Source organism: Drosophila busckii, chromosome 3L, assembly GCF_011750605.1.
Source record: "Drosophila busckii strain San Diego stock center, stock number 13000-0081.31 chromosome 3L, ASM1175060v1, whole genome shotgun sequence".
NCBI classification, from domain to species: domain Eukaryota; kingdom Metazoa; phylum Arthropoda; class Insecta; order Diptera; family Drosophilidae; genus Drosophila; species Drosophila busckii.
In genome coordinates this window covers 11,164,072-11,179,660 of record NC_046606.1, presented here as the reverse complement: position 1 = coordinate 11,179,660, position 15,589 = coordinate 11,164,072, and the positions used below count along the sequence as shown (strand labels likewise).

General features: G+C 41.3%; 3 protein-coding genes across 3 annotated transcripts; 2 read left to right on the top strand and 1 right to left on the bottom strand.

Moving 5' to 3' along the window:
• Positions 1-1,902: 1,902 nt before the first annotated feature.
• On the bottom strand, positions 1,903-7,718 carry LOC108598241 (dynactin subunit 1). The gene is made up of 4 exons (XM_033293579.1): positions 7,627-7,718; positions 7,407-7,483; positions 5,954-7,305; positions 1,903-4,530 (listed from the first exon to the last, which is right to left on the bottom strand). The coding sequence occupies exons 3-4, from the start codon at positions 7,238-7,240 to the stop codon at positions 2,098-2,100; spliced, it is 3,720 nt and encodes a 1,239-aa protein (XP_033149470.1). The 5' UTR covers positions 7,241-7,305; positions 7,407-7,483; positions 7,627-7,718; the 3' UTR covers positions 1,903-2,097.
• Positions 7,719-8,029: 311 nt separating this feature from the next.
• Positions 8,030-11,438, top strand: LOC108598541 (G patch domain-containing protein 1 homolog). The gene is made up of 2 exons (XM_017985224.2): positions 8,030-8,136; positions 8,196-11,438. Exons 1-2 carry the CDS (start codon positions 8,079-8,081, stop codon positions 10,976-10,978), a joined length of 2,841 nt encoding a protein of 946 aa, XP_017840713.2. The 5' UTR covers positions 8,030-8,078; the 3' UTR covers positions 10,979-11,438.
• A 955-nt stretch (positions 11,439-12,393) lies between these two features.
• On the top strand, positions 12,394-13,297 carry LOC108599302. Its single transcript, XM_017986103.2, has 3 exons — positions 12,394-12,495; positions 12,548-13,081; positions 13,140-13,297. The coding sequence occupies exons 1-3, from the start codon at positions 12,474-12,476 to the stop codon at positions 13,205-13,207; spliced, it is 624 nt and encodes a 207-aa protein (XP_017841592.1). The 5' UTR covers positions 12,394-12,473; the 3' UTR covers positions 13,208-13,297.
• Positions 13,298-15,589: the final 2,292 nt, after the last annotated feature.

The window sequence follows — 15,589 nt, the reverse complement described above, 5'->3', positions numbered from 1 at the left end:
CAGCGAGACTTGCAGCTAGATTTCAGTTTCATCATCAAGAACCAAAAAGGCAGAACGCAGCAGAGGGAACTGGAAAAAATTCTTAAAATTCACGCAACAACAGTAAAGCGGTCAAAGTTGGGCGTGAGAATTGTTAGTTGAATTTAAAATAAAAATGAGCGACACACATTAAAGCGGCTCTATAAAGGTAAACCACGCACTAAGGTGAGCGCGTTACAAAGAAAAACAAAATACAAATTGCAATTATTACTGAGACGAACTCTAAGGGCAGCCGGTGCAGTTCGTTGGGGTCGCAACGGCAAAGTTAAAAAAAAAAAACCTGTGTAAGAAATACAAAAAAAAAGCTACAAATTGTATTTCAATTTGCATTGCCTGATCTCTTTTGTGTTGACCATCATGCTTTAATGGCTATGTCTAGTGTAATAGTTTCTACTCGTTGATTGCAGCTGTTGTTGCTTTTGTTGTAACCCAGCGACATTGAGTTGTTGTTGTTGTTGTTGTTGAGCAAGAGCAGTCAACCACAAAGAGCAAAACAAATGTACACCGCGCTCTTTAGTTGAAAGAGACGCTGAGTGGAACCCATTGCATGTTTTTTATTGCAGCTAATGACAATCTACAGTTTAGTTTGATAAGCTCTATAAACGTTGCTGGCCATGAAATGCAGCCGATTGTGTTAATATGACGCAAAGTTGCTAAATTAAAATTGATTTTTTTTTGTTATTAGTCATAATGCAAAATAGTTAACAAATATAATCTAGAATAGAATCCACAGCAAGACGCGCGTTATTTATTAAATTGTTACTAAATAAAATAACATAAATAGTGCAAATAATTTAAGTAAACTATTTAATTAAATTTTATATTGCACAGCTAATTTAAAAGATTTTTTAAACTGATTTAAAATAAGAATACAAATAGAAGTACTCAAATAACTTTATTAACATTTAATAATTAACACTAACCCAGACCTGATAGGGTTTTCCCCAATCCTTGCAACAAATGTTGGTTCTCTTTAACACTCCTAATCTATAAGTTTATCAAATCTAAAAACAAAAACATAATCTTAAATAATTTTTAAATTTAATATTTGTTGTAATTCTTTTCTTTTATCGTCAACTGTCCATAATTGACATTAAATAAATAAATAAGAATTTATGCAGTATTAAATTGTAAATAAATAAAAATTATTTTAATAGGCTTATTATTATTATTTTGTCTACAAAAATGTTACTCAAAATCAAAATATAAACACAAAAAATTGTATTAAATATATATATTGCATTTATTATATTTTAATAAATAAATTACAATTTGTTTTCATTTTTTATAATGTAAATATAAGTACAGCTTTATTTAACTTTTATGTGCCACAACCTATTAAAATATTAATCAAAATCAGTAACAGAAAAAAATTTAAGCAATATAACAAATTGCATATTAAGAAAATATACTCAAAATTAAAGCTTTTCATAATTATAATAGGCTATATAATACTATAAGTATAAAAATTTAATAGGCTTACCCAATCCCAGTTAATTTTAATAGAATTAAGCAATATGTTTTTTATATAGAATTTATTTGTTTAACAATATTTGCAAAATATATTCATTTTTTATATAAATATGCGCCCAAGTGCAAATAGAATTTTCATTTAGTTACAATTATTATTTTTAGTTACATTTACATTGATTGATGTGTGTCTTTTTTTATTCACATAATTAGTTAATGAGCATAAGCGTTTTACAAAATAAAATGCATAAGCTTTGAGTTGATTGCAGAACAGAAAATTAGGCTAGAGCACAGTTACAGTTTATACTGAATTTGTATTTATATCGAATCATAAATTAAATATAAAGATAATAATATAAAACTTGCGCATTTCGAATGCACGAACGGCTGCTAGCTCCAGACCAAGCGAACGCCATCGGGAAAACGCACAACGAAGAGCACAGCGGCGAGGAGCAGCAGGCCAATGCCCACGATATAGGGATAGGGCTAAGGAAGGGAGTGGGAGGATGTTAGTAGGGGTTAGTGACAGCTTGTAGTAAAGTGTGGGTGTGGCTGAGCTCTAGTAAAACTGACTAAGTTAAGCGTAGCTTAGATCTGCAGCACGCGCTTGACATCGACGGTGGGAAAGCTAGCGAACTGTCCAGCGTTGGCGCGATGCGGTTTACGCTGCAGATATTCGGTTAAGATATCAGCGGCGAGTTGGGAGGCGCGTGTGCTAATCTCTGACTTTTGTGGCAGCGGCTGATGGCGACGCTGCATGGCCACCATGCTGGCATTGGCGCTGCAGGCATCTGTAGCTTGCAGCTGCAGCAAGGAGAGCACCCAGGCGTGCTTCATCTTGGTGAGTTGTGACTCCAGCGCGTTGATGCGCTGATCCTGCGGCTGCGGCACGTGTATGGGCTCGAATTGTTGCAGCTTGGCGCGCATATCCTGAGCTTGCAAGCGTAAACGCTCATTGCGCTCATTATTGAAAGCGCACTTGAGCAGCTGCAGCTCCTCGGCGACAAGCGGCACAGTGCCAGCTGGCGCGGCATAGCTAACATTAGCGCTGCCCGCAGTGGTGCCCGTCGATAAATTATGCGCTGAAGCAACTGAATGCGAATCGCTTAGCTGACTTTTGCCGCTGACGCTGCTGTTGAGCTTAAGCTTGTCGCGCAGATCGCTCTTTTCTGTTTCCAGCGCATCAATGTCGCTTTGCAAATGATCCATAGTTTCCTCAAACTCCTTTTCCTTTTGCTGCAGCTTTTGATTGGTGTCATCATACATTTGCTTCCATTTATCCACAGCATGTTGATATTCGTTCTGCAGCACGCTCAGCTTCTTTTCAGCCAAATCTTTGCGTATTTGCATTTCGCTTAGCTCATTGAGCTTCATTTTGGCTGCAAGTTTCAGCTGCTTTATGTCTGCCTCGCGATTTTCGAGCGTAGCAGCCAGCACATTCTTTTGCTCCAGCTGCTTTTTGATTAACTGTGCGCGCTGTAGTATGGGCGTATGCTGAGCTGGCGGCGCACGCGGCGCTTGACCAGCTGCGGACATAATTTCATACTCCTTATCCAGCAAATGCTGCGCGATGTGCTGCAAATCGCTGTTCGCTTGCGCTAGCAGCGCCTTAAAGTTCTGCGTAGGACCACGATCGTCCTGCTCATAGATGCGCTCACATGCCGACGAAAGCAGCGACCAGTATTTATCCTGCGGCAGCGTATGCTCTGCAGCATTATCGCTTTCAATGGTAGCAACTATAGCCGCAAGCGCTTGCTTTGTCGCTTGATGCATGGCGGACATAATGCGACTGATATTCTGCGCTAGTGCGCGCATGGCGTCCATTTTATGCGGCGACAGGCCACACTTGAACACATGCTGATCTGTGGGCAAACGACGCTTTATAAGCTTCACCTGCTGCTTTATACTTTCCATATGCTCGTTCAGAAATTGTATAAGCAGCATAGAGTCGCTTGTGGCGCCCGCTTCCTGTATAATAACCTTAGCTATAGCTGTATCGTTCAGTATGGACTCGCATGCGGCGCCGAGGGATGCAACACAATCGCGTATCATTTTGATTTCGTTCAGCAGCTGCTCGCCCGCCAGCAGCACCGAGTTCATGGCATTGAAAAAGGCCACACACTTTTCTATATTATCTGTAGTGCTGTTCTCATCCAGCTGATTGGACTTCAACAGCTCTATAATGCCATCGACAATCTTTTCCTGCGCTACCATTTCAGGCAATGAGCTGCCCGCTCTAAGCAGCGTATCCGGCTGACAATTGTTTAGTCCATACAGTATCTGATGCAGCGCACACTGCAAATTGTGTATATAATGCATAAGGCGACACTTGAACGCGTATTGCTGCACGCCATGTCCTTGGGTAACCGCTTCACGTGTCACCTGCTCCACAGCTGGAAAACGCTCGCGTGTTTGGCTCACAACAATGTCGCACTTGTACACAATGCGTGATATAAGCAGCACCACCAGTATGGAGTCATGATCACCACCGCGATTCATAAACGACTCGGGCATAAACGCAGTCAACAGCTGCACATGCTCATTGGCCTGGCTCAGCTCAATCTGACGCAGCTGCACATCAATTGCACGCGTATAAGCTTTGGACTCGGCAAACATTTGCTTATAATCAATCGTTTCACTCGCCAGCTTCAGACTTGGATCCTGCAGCGATTTCTGCTCATTGCTTGAGCTGCGCTCACGCAGCTCCAACAGCTGATCGTTCAGCTTCTGCACCAGCTCCCGAAACTTGCTTATAGTCTGATCTCTATCGTATATAGTTTCAATTGCTGCATCACGCTCACGCAGCACTTCCTTCTTAGCGCCATGCGCCAAGTCCAGCTCCTCGCGCAAATCCAGCTCCAGCTCATGATTGCTCTCCACCAGCTGCTCGTGCACTTCCTCCAGCGCTTCCAGCTGCGCTATTTCCTCCTCCAGCAGCTTCACCTTATCCTCCAGCTCCATTTTCTTCTCGGCCAGCTGCTCCACCATTTCCTCAGCGCCCAGCGCAGCATCCACTTGTTCCTTTGAATATATTTGAACAGATTTGATTGTTGTTTAAACTTGCTTTTCAATTTTTGTTATAAAAGGGGATTTAGCATTTTTTTTGGTAACTGTATGAAATGTTTGTTGTATAGTAAGAACTTTTTTTTGATTTACCTCCTGGCAAAGCCGTTTCAATATTTTTTTGTAGGCCGGCAAAGAAATTAAATAAACATTTTGTTTAGATTTTGCAAATTATTTTTCTTTAGCTTGAGCACTAGCAAATATTTGTGGCGTGTGAAGTGAAAGAGAGCGTGCCATAAGGAATAACGGAACTAATGTGTAGGCGTGAGCAACTCTACTTCAAAGCGAATACGTGCGAGGTGATTGGTTTTGGTTTTTTTAATTACAACAACGATTAAGATCTGCTTTTAATTGACCCAATCACGTGCTTCCTTAAACTCTGCAAATACATATGATTAGCATTAATTGCATAAAACTAAAAGCAGCTTTATATACCATCTTTATTGAAGCTTTAACTTTTATGAGCTATTATTTATAGAAAACAGCCGCCAAATAACCAAGTTAAGCATCATACTCTTTGTATGATTAAATTTGGGCTGCTTGTTTAATCGCTTACAGTCCATACACGACTGAACTTAAAGGCGACTTAGCTCAGCTGAAGGAGCGCAGCTTGCTTACTCGCCAACAGTTCAGACACTACTGAGCGGCCTAGTGGCTTCGCTTATCAGTCAGCCTCCCACACATGAGCGCTGCTCTTCGCTCAACTGCTTGGAGAGCAACGTATGCGCTCGATCGCTCAGCGCTGTGAGCGGCTACGACTGAGCGTAAGCGTCGCTCAATGTGCATCGTACAATTTTTTGCTTTGACTGCATGGAGAGACAGTTAGAAACTATGAATTAAGACTACCTTAGGTTTGGGCATTGTTTTGCTCAAAAAACCTGAGGTAACTATTAAAAATTAGAAAAAAATTCTATTTTAAAAACTAACCTTGGAAAAAATATAGAAAACACTAAGTTTGAAATAATAAAAATGTTTTTGAGCTGTACTAAATTAGAAAAATATCCGTTATGGTGGGAAAGTTCCTCTGGAAATAGAGGAATACGCTTACTAATACATACAAGCTTTAGTATTCATGTCTAAAATATCAGAGAACAACGGGCTTGGACATTAGGCGCTCAGCGAATTTGAATACAGGAGGCTAGTTAAAAAAATGTGCTCTAGGTAGTGGAAGTAGCTTCTCGAAGTTTTATAATTAGCACTTTTTACTGCACAGACAATTAGCTGCGTCTTTCAAATAATTATTAGCTGTTATTCTAAGGATTGCTCTATTATTTATCAATTTTAATTGTTGGCTTATCACCAAAAGTCTCTACTGCAATAGCATGTGAATTAAAAGCAGATCCCATTCAATTGTACAAACATCTTCAATGTTGTCGCTCACCTGCAAGTCGGCGATGGTGGCCTCCATTTCATCAACCTTAGCGCTAAGTTTCTCCTTTGTGCGCTCCAGTTCGGCAACCTCGGAACGCTTCATTTCCAGCTCCTTGGTTAGCTTTTGTATGTCGTGCTTCTCATGCGCCGACAAATCACGCATACGCACTAGTGTATCCCGCAGGCGCGCATTTTGTTGCTCCAGCTGCTTCAGTTCGTAGCTAGTGGCGCCTACAATAGCAACGCCATCGCCGCCGCCACCAACAGCAGTGGATTCAGTTTTGTTTTGCATCTCAGCGCGCAGCAGTTCCAAATCGATTTGCAGCTCCTCGATGCGCTCTTTGCTTGTCTCCAGCTCCAGCTGCAATGTGTCTGCCTTCTCCTCGGCCATTTCCTTATCCAGTGTAATCATTTCCACGCTGTCTGAGAGCTCAGCCATTTCCTGTGCATGTCGCTCCTTAGCCTCGATAGCATCTTTAGTCTCCTGCTTGGCGCGTTGCAGTTCCTTTTGCAGCGAAGCCTGCGCTGCCATAATCTTTGTGCGAAACTCTTGCAGTTGCTCAAACTGAATCTTCATCTTGTCGAATTCACGCAGACGCTCCTTGTCCTCATTGCGGCGCTGCTTAAGCGTCTCCAGTTTCTCGCTTACATCGACCAGCTGCGTCTGCAGCTCAGCGTTTGTCTTCTGCGCCTCCAGCAGCGCTGCCTTGTCCTCTGTTGTATTTGGCGGCGATGAAGTAAACGAGGGCGAACGCATTGGCTGCGATGGCGTAAACTGTGGCGTCAGTATTTCCACAAAGTTTGTCTCCACAAAGGACGCACGCTTGGATGCATTGGCTGCAGCTGTTTCCTTATCCTTGCTGCTTTGTGGTGCAAGAGATTTGCGCGTTGCCAGGCTCGTATTGGAGCCGGCGCGTTCGCTAAGCGATGAGGTGAGCTGTGTGCGTGAGCCGAGCAATGATTGGCGACTGGATGAGAGTGAGTTGCGTGAACCGCTTAGCCGTGCCTTTGTGGGCTGTGTTATGGGCGTGGCACCGCCTGAGCCGCCACCAGTTTCGGGCGCTGGCGTCACAACGCGCAGCTGCGTCGGACGCACAAACATGCCACAGTTTTCATCACACTGAAAGTATTGCTGTCCCTTGATCGAGCCATTGTTCTTGCCTTTCGGCTCATCCAGCACCACGCCCACCCACTTGCCAACGGCAAAACTGGTCATGCCAACGTAGGCGATCGTGCCGAACAGCTCCTTGCCCGTCAGTTCGACGCGTGCGCCCACCTTAATGTTCTTTTCCGACATGTTCTAATCGCTGCGCTGCCAGCTTTGTGCGATTCTTTGTATGTGTGTGTTTATGTTATATGAAACTGTCAATAGATGGCGTCGCATGTCGGATGCACACAAGCGTAAAGCGTAAAAAGAGTTTACTTATTAGTTTCTTATTTAAATTTTTATTGAACACACTTACGGCAATTTGAACCTGCACCTGCCTGTCACGTTCAACCTGTATAAATGGCTAGTAGCCCACAGCCAGCTGAAACACAGCTAAAAAGGGAAAACGTAAAAATGTTGACATCATTAGTCACTAACACAAGCGCAAGCCGCAAACATTTCAACGTTGTGGCAGTCACTTGCATTATACATTGTGCATATATATTTGCAAAATATATTAAACTTATAGTACTTACTTTGTTTGTAGTTAAAATGCAGTTGAGTATTTTGTTAAAGCTCTTGTAAAATTGTAAAGCGAACTTTGCAAATTGCAGTCACCGAACAGCTGTAAGTTAGCGATGTGCATTACTATCGATTACACTGTCGTGAGCACGACACGGTTTGAGCTGTTTAGATAAATTAGCTGCACACTGCAATATTATTTTTAGTCACTGCAATTTACGCTTATTGAAAACAGTAACACTTTAAATAAACTACCATTTATTTAAATTATAAACTTATTGAAAACACTTAATGCGCGCTTATTATTTTCAACGTTTAATTTTGCCGCTTTTAACAGCTGTTTAGTGTGCAGTGTGGCAGCGCTGCAACGCTTTACAATTTGGGTGTGTGCACACTGTTTGGTGAATTGTAAATAAAAAACGTTTTGCTCTTGCTGCTGGTTTTTAAGCAAAACGTATCACTTAAAATGGATGATGAGGAGTATCTGCATCGCTTTGGCACGCCATTGGATCCCATACAGAAAGGTAACTAACTAAATAAAAGTAAAGCAATGTATTTATTGCTGTTTTTTTTTGCTTTGCAGATGAAGTGCCCGCTAAGAAGCCACTTGCCATAGAGGATCAAATAGTCAAAGATGAAAATGGCAAGCGACGTTTCCATGGCGCATTCACTGGTGGCTTTAGCGCTGGCTTTTGGAATACAGTTGGCTCACTTGAGGGCTGGACACCGCAGAATTTTAAGAGCTCACGTGCTGAAAAGGCAAGCAAAGTGCAGCAGCGCCCCGAAGACTTTATGGACAATGAGGATTTAGGCGAGTTTGGTATTGCGCCGCAGGGCATACGCACGCGCGATGAGTTTGCCAAGGACAGCGAGCAGGAGCAGCGCACGGGACAGCGCAAGCGCAAACTAATGCAGCCGCAGGCGGATGGCCCTATACCGGGTGTGCCTGTGCTGGAGCAGCTGCTGCGTCCAGTGCGCGACAAAGTAGCTGTGCGCATACTAAAAAGCATGGGCTGGAAGCATGGCCAAGGCGTGGGGCCAAGACAAACACGCAAGGAGAAGAAACAAGCGTCGGCGAGAAATAAACGTGAGCAGTATTTGCGTGAGCACTATGGAGCAGAAGAGCTGCCAGGCAGATCCGATGGTGCAACGGACGACGATGAAGATGATGCTGCAGAGGATGAAGAAGATGAGGACATAACATTTGCGCCAGATGATTATGAGCCTATATTCTATACACCCAAGCATAATCGCTTTGGCATGAGCTACTCCGGGCTGAGTCGTGCGCCAGTGTTAAGCAAAAGCAGCGCAGTTGCAACGCCCATGCAGCATATAAATCTATTCGGCGAGCTGGAAAAGTCAGCCAAGCAGCCAAAGCTGAGCATACGCGGTCAGGCGTTTGGTGTGGGCGCCTTTGAGGAGGAGGATGAGGATATTTATGCGCGCGACGATATGACGCGCTATGACTTTTCGCTGGCGGACAAGCAGCCAAGGGCAAAGAAAGTGGCGCATGTGCAGCAGCGTCATGTGATCGATGGTTTTAGTGAGGACAAAGCAAGCAGCACATTGGCTGCGCCCTTTGCTATTGATCTGCCACGTGATTATGTGCCACGCAATTGGCTGCAGCGTCGCAGTCGCTTTGCGCCAATGGATGCCAAACGGCAGCAGCAGCTGGCGGCAGCTACAGAGCATAAGCGAGCTGGACTAGGCAGGCATGATTTGAATCCAGAGCAGCGTGCGCAGCTGCTGGATGAAAAGCAATCGAAAACTGCAGATGTGCAGTCCAAGAAAAATCCATTCAAGTCCGCAAGCAGCGCTAGCACGCAAACTAAAACTAAATCCTTGCTGGAGCTTATAAATGCAGCTGGTGATAATTTTACCAAAGGCGGAATTATTACTACAACTGGGGAGGAGCAGCCTGCAGCAGTGGAGCTTAGCGCGGACTTAAAGCAAACCAATTTGGAGCTGTTGGCTAAAGCTGCTGCAATGACTAAAGATTTGCCTGTCAACACAGCTGGTGCTGGCTTTAAGCCCTTTCTGGGCAATGATGCAAAGCAGCAGCGCTATGAAAAGTTTCTCGCTGCCAAGCTGAAAGATGATGAAGAGATTACACTATTTCTAGCTGTGCTGCAGCCCGTAACGCTCTCGCTATGGGATCGTGAAATGGAAAAGAAAGAATTCATACAGGCAGCCAAAATCTATCGCCCACTGGCTGGACTTATGCAGGATAGATTTGTATCAGAGGCAACAGTGCATGCGCAACAGGTTGAGCAGCAGGTGCAGCCCAAGCAGCGGGACAAGATTGTTGTGGAGCGCAGCAAGAGCATGTGGAAGCCTAGCGCTCTATTATGCAAGCGCTACAATATAGCGGAACCTTTTGGTGGCGCGCTGCCTGACGCAGAGAAAGAGCTGAAGAAAGCCAAGCCCAAGATGTCCATATTTGAATATCTGGAGAGCTCCGTAAACAGCAAAACAGACTTTCAAACGCCCAGCATTATACCCAAGCACATGGAGCCAAAGCCCAAGCCCAGCGCTACAGCCACAGCGCAGCCAGAAATTGCTGCGCCTGCTTCAACAGTGGAAATAGAAAAACCTGCAGTGGCTGCTACTCCAGCCAAGCCCGCCTTTGTGCCCAAGACGCCGCTGGAACAGGCTGTTGATGCTGCTCGAGACAAACCCATTTCAGAGAAGGTAGATCTATTCAAAAGCATCTTCGATGACACTGATGAGGAAGAGGAGCCTGAACCGCAACTGGACACTAAACTAAGCGACATGCAAGCAGCTTTAGGTTTGCCCAGCAGCAATTTGGCCAATGCTGCAGCTGTTAATGTGCTGCGGAACACTTCTCCACCACGTGGCATTTTCGCTGCGCTCTTCAAGCCAACAGATGAGCCTGTGGCACCAGCTCCCGCCAAGTTTACGCCCATTGAAGGCAACAAGCTGAAGATAACATACAAATCGCGCGAGGAGCGTCTCAAAAATGACAAGGAACTGGAACTGGCGCAAGTGCCCACAGAAGAGCTCTACGGACCCAAGATGCCGGACAAACTGCAAACGGAACCCGCTAGCACTAGCGCTGCTGCTCAAGCTGAAGCTTCCATTGATGCCAAGCTGCAGCAGCTCTGGGAGAAACATGCGCCCGCCAAGCGCAAGCACGAGGAATGGGTGGAACGTGTGCTCAGCAGCGAAGATAGCGAAGATGACAGCACCGATTCCAGCTGCAGTGAGCACAAAAAAGTGAAAACCAGCAAATGCAAGCGATCACACAAAAAGTCCAAAAAGAGCAAATCCAAAAAGGATAAGAAAAAGTCAAAGAAAAGCGACAAGTCCAAGCATAAGTCTAAGAAAAAGAAAAGCAAACACTGACCCGAAGAGATTAGCATAACTGGGTGGGTTGTTATGATAAGTCAGAATGGTAAATAAAGTAAAACTGCGTTAAGTTCAGAGAGAATATTGATTGATCCACCCATATATATAAAGAGTTACTACTGACTGTTTAGTTATTCTATATAGTGCATAAGTTAAGTTAAGATAGTAGTTGCTGCTTAGAAAATAGTGCGGCAAAATAAATTAACATAAAGTGTTGTTGACTAAATTATAAAATATCAAGCAGAACTATGCTGAAGCTTAAATATTAAACAAAATTTCAAATCAAAACAAAATCGAGCTTCGAGCGGGTCTAGAGATGCTTCAGATAATTTTTGTTGATTGATTCACTAAAATAATTTTTGCAGTTAGTTGTTTACTATTCTGAATTATTGAAATACAATTTGTTGCACATATTGTTTTGAATTCTTAATTATTTACGCTTTGCTGCTTAAATTATTCGAATTATTCGAACATTGCAGCCACATTTTGCGCTATTTGCTTTATTAATATTATTTAATTCATTTAATTTTTAATCTTACTTCAATTATTGATGTACAAATTCGCTTATTAGTTCAAATCCTTTTTGCTTTCAACTGTACAGGCCTTTAAACAAGCTGCAGGAATTTCTGCATTGCAAATCATTTTATAAACTGAAATCTTTGGATCTGAACTGACTGTTATTTTTAATTTGCTTGCATTTAATTGCAGCACTAGCAAAAATAGTATAAATATATTAAACGCGTTCATTGCTAAAGTAACTAAATTAGCAATAAGTCTGAGCTCATATATTGAATATTGTAAGTGTGACTAATAATATTAAATGTGTTTTATTTTAAATTAAGTGTAACACTTAATCATTTAAAAATGAAGTAAGCTCAATGTACATTGTATATGCAAAAATATATCCTATACTATATATGTGTATTATATAATAATTAAATTAATGCTGTTTACGAATTTAAATACGCTACTAGAATTCAAAAAAGTTCACTAAATAAAAATAAAATACAAAGTCAAATTAAATATTATCATATAAATTAATTTATTATATAAACTTTAAATACTTAAGCTCAATGCAGAAAATTCTAAAAATTAAAGCAATGTAGACGATTTTCCCTTAATAGATTTAAAAATTTTAATTGCAATTTTTTCTATATAAAGTTATCAAATTCGCGCTTTGACAGTGAACACGCCCCAGGTGAGACTGAAGTTCGTCAGATAAAAATATCAACTGTCGTAATATTAACATAAGGAAGCGATTAAAACCGAAAGCAGGCAGCAATTTAATCTGCGAGTCAAGCGGTTAAGCCTAAAAAAACTCGTTTTGAGTGCAAATATGGAGTGAGCAATATTAAAATTGTAAATTAACATAAATGTTACATTTAAATAATGAACGAAACAAACAAAACTGTTATACATGCAGTTCATATAAATGCCGAGGATCGTTTGCAGAAATTAAACAGAAGAACTCAAAGCGTTAACAAGAACAAATATGAAATTTTTGATTGTCATTGGTAAGCGTGTGAGTTTAATTGAATGTAATGAAATTAATTAATATAATTATAGCAACTTTATTGGCTGTTAGCCAAGCTGTGGAGCTGGAAAAGCCGGAACAGCAGCAGCAGCTGCCCGCTCACATACAAATGCTCATAACCAATCATGTTAATCAGATCTTGCAACAGCTGCCCAAGCCCATTGGAGCGACAACAATAACTGGACACGTGCCACAGCTGGCAAGAGACTTGTTGCCGCCACATGTGCAGCAACCAGTGGTAATGCCGCCAGTGTCTGCAGTCGTGTCCATGCCACAGATTCCGCACATTGTCAATCAGGCCATCAAAGAGAGTCACAAGCTGCAGGCTCAAGTGGCCAGCAGCTCTACTCACGCTCCTGTGGGTAAAAAGCAAGCGCGTCTGCTTGACTCCGATGCGCCACTGATGGAGCTAACTGAGCATCAACGTGAGCTGGTGCAGCGTGGCAAATGCAACTTCGAGTGTCCTCAGCAGGCGCTGCCCGTTTGCGCCAGCAATGACAAATGCGTTGTGGAGTTTGCCGGACAATGTGAGCTTAGTCAATGGAACTGCTTTAATACCAAGAATGGTAAGTTGTTCAAAGCATAATTTATATTTTATTAATTATTCAAATGTATTTGGTTTAGTATTCCATCAAGTGCATGATGATGAGTGTCGACATGCAACTCGCTGCTACGATCAAGATATGCAGTGAGCTGCGGGAAAGCAGAAATTTCATCACTACTAATTAATAATTTGCTTTATTTTAAGATATGCTCTGAAATGCTACAAATATATCAACATATAAATAAATATAATATAATATACAAATTGCTTAAAACTTTTATTTACAGTGATGAATAATTGAACAATAGATAGAAATAAAGACAGCAAATGGATGTGTCCATAAATAAAATAAATAAGCAATAGTATTTTTGAGCCTAATAAATATAAAATAATATCATTATTGAGATCAATTCTTCTTGTAATTCTAATTATATAAGATTTTAAAATAAGTCGAGGTTTGCTTAACTAGCAATTATTGAGGCATTTATTATATTATGTTTTTAAATTATTCTATGTTATAATAGAGAATATTTCATTCAAACTGCTTCTTCTATATGCTATAAATAATTCTATTGATAACAAATATTAATGACCTACTAGCCTCAACTTACTTTGTTGTACACCTTTAATTGAAATTAAATCAACTGAGGAGTTTAGACTTAAAGCTAGAAAGACACAGTTTATTCAGCTGCTGTCAGGCTGCATTTTCTATACTGCGCACAGCTATCTGAGCAGATATACAGCCAACTTCCCATCCAACTTTCAACAAGTCCAGGAGGACCATAGATAGAGCAGGAGACCAAGGTAGCCGTTGACGACCACTCTTGTGTATCTTTTCAACCACAAATATTAACTAGCTTCTTCTTCCTTTTTGCTGCATTCTCGCTCTCGCTCTTTTCGTTTTGTATACGGAGTGAGAGAGAGCGAATGAAGCTGAGTACCCAAACACTCAAAAAGAAGAGTATCATGCTTCAAACGATGCACATTGAGCGATGCTCTCAGCTAAAAAGTAGCGACGCATACGCTCAGTCGTAGCCGCTCACAGCGCTGAGCGATCGAGTGCATATGAACGAACGTTGCTCTCCAAGCATTTAAGCGAAGAGCAGCGCTCCTGAGTGGGAGGCTGACTAATAAGAGAACAAACGACGCCACTTGGCAGCACTGTTGCCAGATTTTGAGAGGCAACATAAGCTAGAGTAAACTAGACTCTAAATTTGCGTCAAAATTCATGTGAAAACATAAAAAAAAGGTCGAGAGAGTTGTAAAATCTAAAATCTGTAAATTTCATTAAATTATGAAGACATTTCATCAAAATTTAAATAACTAGATTTCAAGCCATAAGCTATTTCCAAATTCTATAAGCTATTTCACTTTCAAAAAAGCTAGATCTAGCTACTATAATAATATTTAAGCTAAAATGGCAACACTGCTTGGAAGTTCAGTAAGTGTCTTGAGTGTTTGATTGAGCTGCTAGATTAAGAATAAAATGTAAATAATTGGAGTACACGCATTAAGCTGAAGCTCTCACGCTCAGTTTCTAGCAGCAGTCAAAGCAAAAGCCACCCAATTCCACCCACACATCGTACGATGCGCTCGCTCTTCAGCGCAGCTGCGACGCTTTCGTTTAGTTGCAGCAGCGCAGTCGATCGAGCGGCAGCGCAGTCCATCGAGCAGCAGCGCAGTCGATCGTGCGCTTACGAACGAAAAACGAAAGCAGCGCTTCTCTCGCTTGACATGTGGACTGATTAGCTTAGCACAAGCACATTTAGTTAGTTGCTTTGAGGCTGCAATAGGTCAGCAGCATAATAATAATTAATAATTTCAATATAACATATTTACTTAAGTACAAGCAATCTAATGAATTAGTTAAGCTAAATGCGCTCACTAGCAAATCGAAGAGTATTAAATGATTGTATAGGCAAATTTCAACAAGTTTTAGCAGCTTGCATATAAATTTTATTTTATATAGTATGTAATAGAGTTCTGCTTTAAATTTGTGCTACAAATGTTTTAATTTTATGTTTAAAATCGACTGATTTTTAATAGCGATGGTTTTATTGCTCTATAAAGTCTTAACTTTATACTCAATAAGTAATACTAATTTTATTTTTGGGATTAATTAATTAATTAATTCATTTTCAAATAATTATGCTAAAAATACATTCAAAAATATAAAATTGCAAATAAATGTTAAAAATAATTGTAAATATTTGTAAGCTAGTTCAATACATAAAATTTTATGCATGTCATAATTTATAAATTATGTGCTATAACATAAATTTAACAATGCATTTTCTTTAGGCAATTTGCTAAAGTTTATTGTTTGCACTTTAGCAGCTTGTGGCAGTTAAAGATGAGTCAAAGTTTGCCGAAATAGTTTTCGGCTGTATGAAGTGGGCCGAGCGGGGAGGCCGAAAGCAAAACCAGTTCAACTGTTCAGTGTTCTGCCAAATGCAGTTGGCACGCAATTATGGCCCAAAGTGTTAATTGCATTTCCGCTGCAGTCGTGGCAGCTATCAAAGCTGCGGCA

Excerpts from the sequence above, each read along its gene's own strand:
- LOC108598241 (XM_033293579.1), bottom strand. The coding sequence starts at position 7,240 with ATGTCGGAAAAGAACATTAAGGTGGGCGCACGCGTCGAACTGACGGGC. Across the intron at positions 4,531-5,953 it reads CCACCATCGCCGACTTGCAG|GAACAAGTGGATGCTGCGCT; the intron begins GTGAGCGACAAC and ends ATATATTCAAAG.
- LOC108598541 (XM_017985224.2), top strand. The coding sequence starts at position 8,079 with ATGGATGATGAGGAGTATCTGCATCGCTTTGGCACGCCATTGGATCCC. Across the intron at positions 8,137-8,195 it reads ATTGGATCCCATACAGAAAG|ATGAAGTGCCCGCTAAGAAG; the intron begins GTAACTAACTAA and ends TTTGCTTTGCAG.
- LOC108599302 (XM_017986103.2), top strand. The coding sequence starts at position 12,474 with ATGAAATTTTTGATTGTCATTG. Across the intron at positions 12,496-12,547 it reads GAAATTTTTGATTGTCATTG|CAACTTTATTGGCTGTTAGC; the intron begins GTAAGCGTGTGA and ends ATATAATTATAG. Across the intron at positions 13,082-13,139 it reads CTGCTTTAATACCAAGAATG|TATTCCATCAAGTGCATGAT; the intron begins GTAAGTTGTTCA and ends TATTTGGTTTAG.